This window comes from Ammodytes marinus (genome assembly GCF_949987685.1).
Source record: "Ammodytes marinus genome assembly, chromosome: 23".
Classification (NCBI taxonomy): domain Eukaryota; kingdom Metazoa; phylum Chordata; class Actinopteri; order Uranoscopiformes; family Ammodytidae; genus Ammodytes; species Ammodytes marinus.
The window spans coordinates 8,998,665-9,004,752 of record NC_137227.1 but is presented as its reverse complement, the minus strand read 5'-3'; the positions used below and the strand labels follow the sequence as shown (position 1 = coordinate 9,004,752).

Here is a 6,088-nt window from a genome sequence, read left to right as displayed (position 1 = left end):
AAGGCCTGTGGTGGGAGCTATACACTTCACTGATTGGTCCTTTAAAAAGCCTTCCACAACGAGGAAGAGTCCCCTGTGGGTGTGCTGTGATTAATGTGGAAAATGCCTAGTGTTTGCAAACAAACAGCTCAAACAAGAATAGGAAATATATAGTAAACACAATGTATGTGTGTGTAAAGCCCCTTAGCAATTTATCTTTAACATAAAATTCTAATTAAGATTCTGTAACAATTTAGTTTACCAAGAAAACATCTTGAGATACTGTTTACTAACATTTAACACTTAATCAGCGTTCTGTGTGTGTGTGTGTGTGTGTGTGTGTGTGTGTGTGTGTATGTGTGTGTGTGTGTGTGTGTGTGTGTTTTTTTTGTTTTTGTTTTGTTTTTATGTGGAATGCTATTGTGCCAGTGGTGACGTTCACTTTAAACGCTCACCACTCGGAAATGTGTTTTCCTCATTGTGACGTCACTTGGATGTGGTACAAGTTCAATAGGCCTATGTGTCATTGTTTTCAATGCTTTTAAAAGGAGTAGGCCTACATGCAATCAAAAGGGGGAAAAAAATCAAAAACGGGGACATTCAACTTTTGGTGGAAAAAGCATGTTGGAAAAAAAGAGTTATCAGTAATTTCCTCATATTTTCAGCAGATCTTTATTTTATCAAACTAAATGGCGGCACGATGCAGGCGTTAGACCACGTTATCAAATACTTTTATTGCTTATTTAAATTAAATTATATTGAAATGAAAAAAACAACAACTTGACATTTGGAGTCACTTTTACAGATGTTAAATAAACATAATATTTTAAATAAATACAAAGGGTTCATCATGCACATTATATTTATTTAAATATTCAAAGTTTTAAGACACAGACGCCGTTACTTTGGACCATTGGAAACTTAATTCCAATAACGCAATTATTGTTGTTCAGCTCTCAGTGGCTTATGGAAGAACATAGGCTACAATAACAATTAACAAACTAAACTTTTTTTTATAAATACTTTCATACTTAATTACCTATTTTAAATGATGAATTTCTCTTTTACGCAATTTCTGCTTGTTTTTGACACAGCGTGTGTGTGATTTTCTTTGTCCTCGCGTCGTTTTCGATACATTTTCGTTACGGTTGTAAAAGCCCGTGTTCCCCTGAACTGGAGAGTCAAAATAATTGAAAAACAAAACAAAAAAATTATTTTGTCATAATTATAAATCAAGCTTATATCAATGCAGTACATGAAAGTGTGGTTTGGTGGTAAAGTAACTAGAAAAGTGTGCATGGACAGATGTAACCAATAGGCGGTACTGTGCCATTCTCCATGAAGCGCTCTCTCCATCTCGAAGCCTGAGGACAACACTGTATATCTCTGCTTTGGTTTGCTCTCTGGTTGACCTATATACAGCGTCTCTCCACGCTCCCTGCAGGCAGACAGACTATCAGAGAGAGAGAGAGAGACAGAGAGACAGAGAGCGGAGGAACGAGACAATCTCGTGTTGTGTTAAGTTGTTTTCTTCTTCTTCTTTCTGGAGTAAATCGTCGTCTGGATTTCCCACAGCCGAGTCTCGCGCACTCCTTGGATTTGCGTCGGGATGCTTTACGCGGAGCAGGAATACACACTCCCCGACTGGAAGCAAGGAACATTCCCGGGAATGATTTTATAATTTACCCACCGATTCTTCTTTTAAATCTTTCTCTTTTCTTGAAAAGGACCGGAAAAAAATAGTCAAATATGCTTGACGATAAAGTGCTCAAATCGAAGCTGGACCCTACGTCGAGAGGTTCGTCTTTTTACATAGAGAATTTGCTGGGGACTACAACATGCGGAGGAGCGTCCGACGAGGAGCGAGCGGAAACCCCGAGCTTCGCCGTTACCGTCCGGGGACCGGTGGTGATCTGCCCGGGACTGGAGACTAAACGTATGGACGACAGCGAAGCGCTGAGGTGTAGCGGGACGCCACCAAATACAGTAAGAAGTGAGTGGTTGTATTTGCTAACATTTGTGGGCTATTTGTTCTTTTTTTCAAACTGTTAAGCGCACGAATAAACACGTCCTACTCCGGTCCCGTGTTCATGTGGGCTGACCTGGTTAACGGGATTGAGCTGTAGTCTGCGCGCCAGGATCGTGACAACAATCATTTCCAAATGTATAGATGTACAGCGTTTCAATTCAATGTCTTATATTGACACCTACCCAACTCGTGCGTAAAAGCTAGACTGCAGGATTCGTTCATCTTCTCGCATTTTAACAAACATATCTCACTCCGGTACAAGAGGATATGTCTCACGGGGCTTTTTTCTTTCTTTTTCGCACGGAGTGACAGTGACACACAACCCAAATCCTCAATTAAAAGTCAGTCTGGTAGGAGCCAGGACATTTTGAGTTTGGCATCACCTCAGCGATGTAGGCTACTCTGCTGACGCGTATTTATAATCCTGGAAAAGCACAGAGGAGCATGATGCGTGCGCACATTTGGTGCAAAAATGTGTTGAAATGTCAGCTTTTGTCCTGACATGAGCACCATGAAGCACAACAGAGCGTAGGGTTCTTTTCTTTATTTATTTACTTTGTTTCTCGTAGGTCCAGCGCACGCGGATGAACACAAACACACAGGACGTGTGCAGAGGGATTCCCCGGCTCTGACAGGGCGGGCGGAGGAGGAGGAGAAGGGGGACGACGACAGTTTGACAGATGACAGGGAGGACGACGACGACACGCGCTCCTGTTGTTTCTCCCGAGAAGACAGCTGTGATACAGGTGAGTCCGCGGAAGCACATGGGCTATTACAACAACAAACAAAAAGTAGTCCACCTTGTGTTTTTTGCATAACAGACAGCACGCATGCGCTCGCCTCCCGAAACGGTTCCTCATGCATAGTTGTTCCTCTAATCCAAAACGTAAACTTTTGGTGTTTATATAGAACTTTTTGGTTAAATTCTGATAAATTCAATTATGATTAATTTTACCACGAATGCCAAAAGGCTCCACCAAGAGAAAGTCCACATAGCTTTTGAAATGAAGTTGCAGGGGCGTAGCTAAGAGTTCCTGGGCCCAGAGAGAGTGCACCTGAGCAGTTATTGCATTATGTAAACTGTATTGGAAGGGCTATTTACAATATATTGTCATTGAAAGTAAAAAAGTATACTGAAGTGAGCCCCCTTATCGTGCTAAGGCTGAAAAGACGATCTATTACAAAATGTTAAACCTAAGAAGAGTATTTGCTTTGTACAGGTGTAAATTAATATATCAGGAAATATAAAAACAAAAAGTGTAGGCGGTTGGGTGATAAAAAAAAAGCCCAAAAATGGTTGACATATCAAACAGTGTGATATATTTGTGGGGAATGACATGTACAGACCTATATGAAAAAAGTACAGCAAAGGGTTCATTTGTAATGTAATGTTATTTGATGAAATGATTTAAGAAGAGATAACTCTATACCGTTTTTGAACATTTTCTACCCCTGTGATAGTTCTGGGCCTATCAAAAGTCATTGTGGTTAATATTAATCAGGAAGCACCCTAATTTAAAAGTACCCGGATGCCCTATACTACATCTGGTCAAGATCAAGGCGCAATGTTAAGATGAACTTTATAAGTAAAACTATGTAAGGGATGTCACTAGTATGTACTAGGATGTACCTGCATGCTAACTACATACTTTTTATGATCAGCTGTAGTATGTAGAAAAGTATAAAAAGAGAAAAGTATGCCATTTGGAACGCAGGGTATTTCTTATTTAGTGATAATCTCTGTCCCACCTCCAACCCAGGTGACGGGAGGGCGTCTGCGAGGAAGAAGAAGACGCGCACAGTGTTCTCTCGTAGCCAGGTGTACCGGCTGGAGTCCACCTTCGAGCTGAAGCGCTACCTGAGCAGCACAGAGCGCGCGGGCCTGGCCGGCTCCCTGCAACTCACCGAGACTCAGATCAAGATCTGGTTCCAGAACCGCAGGAACAAGTGGAAGAGGCAGGCTGCGGCCGACATGGAGGCCAGCTGTGTGGTGCCCTACCCCGCCGGGCAGCAGAGGGTGGTCAGAGTTCCAGTGTTGTATCGCGAGAATACGGTCGGCGTGCCCACTAGCATGGCCTTCTCCAACGCCTTCAACTATCCATTGACTTATTCCCACTTCACCCATCACCCGCTGTCATTCATTATGCCACAGATGACTGGACTAGTGTGACTTTAAAGGTGGAGTCAGCAATTTTCTTAAGAATGCTTGAAATCACGATTTGTCAAAATCAGTGAATATCTCCTCACGATCTGCTACCAACCTGTCCATACCGTTTGCGCTGAAAACAAAATCGGGTGTTAAGACAGCTTTAGGCTCTGTAAACTGGTATATAAACAAAGGGTATGTAAATAAAGAGGTCCCAACGTGGCTAACAACATTCCTTTTTACAGAGCCTAAAGGCTGTGTATTAACACTGGATGTTTTTTCAGCGCGCACACAGTACAGACAGGATGCGGATTGTGAGGATATTCACTGATTTTGACCAAAAGTGATTTTGACAACAAGCGATCACTGACTCCACCTTTAAGGGTTCTTTTGAAACCAATTGATCGAATAAAGATGCTGCAAAAATACTCATTCAGTTAGGTGAAAAAATCATGTAATCTTGTGTTAATGGTTCTTTTGGAGGTTTTCTGCAATTCATATAAGACCCAGACATTAGATGTAGCCACTATGAAATATGCTTTTGTCTATTCAAGCAGACCACTGCCTGGTCCCTTAGGCCTGGACAGTTCACAGCAGGTCAAAGGTCTATTCCATTTGAACCATACAAACATATGGGACCAGATAAGGGTCAATAGGATTTTGAGTTTGAAAAATGAACTTTTGGAAACCTATGAAAAAAAGATTGCATGACGATTTCAAGATAGTGTAAGTGTGTGGGAAAATTGGAACTGATCCACAAATGACATCAACCCTCTGGAACGTGTTTTTTTTAAAGTTCACAGTTCACAGCCAACATTTGGATGAAAACTTACTTTAAAAAAAAATTTCTCTTATGTTCTTTAGGCTGAATCTTTCTTAGACTTTGTTTATTACAAAACCCCACACTTGAATTTCTCATTGCAGACTAATGGCTTCATAAGTATATTGATACATACTGTATAACGGGCTACTCTACAAATATGTAGAATGCTGATCATTTAGGAAAAAGCCATTGTGAACGTGACATCTTCCGGTGGCTATGAGCATTATTAAAACAATATTCTTCCACACGTTTCCTTTATGATTTATATCAGGGTTATTTGAATGCAGCATTTTTTACACTGATATGTTCACATGTTAATTAAATGTGTGCACCAATTGTTGTTGTTGTTTCTCTTTTATGAGTGTTTACTTCAGTCGCCAAGTAGCCTAGGCCATGCCAAAAAATAATAATAATAAAAATATATTTTTTAAAGTTGGGTTGTATGCTTAATGCAAGTTTAATTAAATAGCCTGTTTTAAGATACATTCATGGACGAATACAGATGTCAGCATACTAGGCTAGTTACTAGAAAAATAAACATAAGAGGTTAAAAGTGACGAGGTAAACTCATTAATCCATTCTTTAAGCCCTATCATTCTCGCAACCTATAATTAGAGAGATGCCAAGCTGTGATGAGAGTATGACATAAGCCAGTAGGCCTACTTGTGGGTCAACAATATAGCCTATCAGCCTTTGACATCTCATGACCCAGTTTGGATGTAAATCACCCCCACTCAGTGATGCTTCCTCCAAGGTTTACAAACTCACAGTCTGAGGTATAGTCCATAAAGGAAACTGCAGTATCGCGGTGCAAAGCAAGGAGTGAGCAGGCAAGGGCAGGCGTGCATTTCCGATGACAGAAACCCCTCGTTTAAAAGCCACAATATGGCAGACAGACGTTAAAAATCTGCATCCATCCCGCCCTAGTCTTGCCCCTCAACCTCACCAATCAAAAGCTGCTAAACCGCAAAGTCTTCCGGGTGGCTGAAGAAAACGTTGCCACCGGCTCCTCCAGCGAAAAAAAAAAACCTCCTCATAATAGATTAGTCGCAGGCAGAACGAGGAGCGATGGTGCGAGGAGCTTCTGCCGCGGCGGGGGTTCGGGTATGAA

At 41.3% G+C, this 6,088-nt stretch overlaps 1 protein-coding gene across 1 annotated transcript; it reads left to right on the top strand.

The window, feature by feature from the left end:
- Nucleotides 1-1,728: 1,728 nt before the first annotated feature.
- LOC307269470 (homeobox protein zampogna-like) lies at nt 1,729-4,178 on the top strand (the record flags this gene model as incomplete). The annotated part of the gene is made up of 3 exons (XM_080052439.1): nt 1,729-1,972; nt 2,578-2,754; nt 3,769-4,178. The coding sequence occupies 3 exons, from the start codon at nt 1,729-1,731 to the stop codon at nt 4,176-4,178; spliced, it is 831 nt and encodes a 276-aa protein (XP_079908565.1).
- Between the last annotated feature and the right edge of the window lie 1,910 nt (nt 4,179-6,088).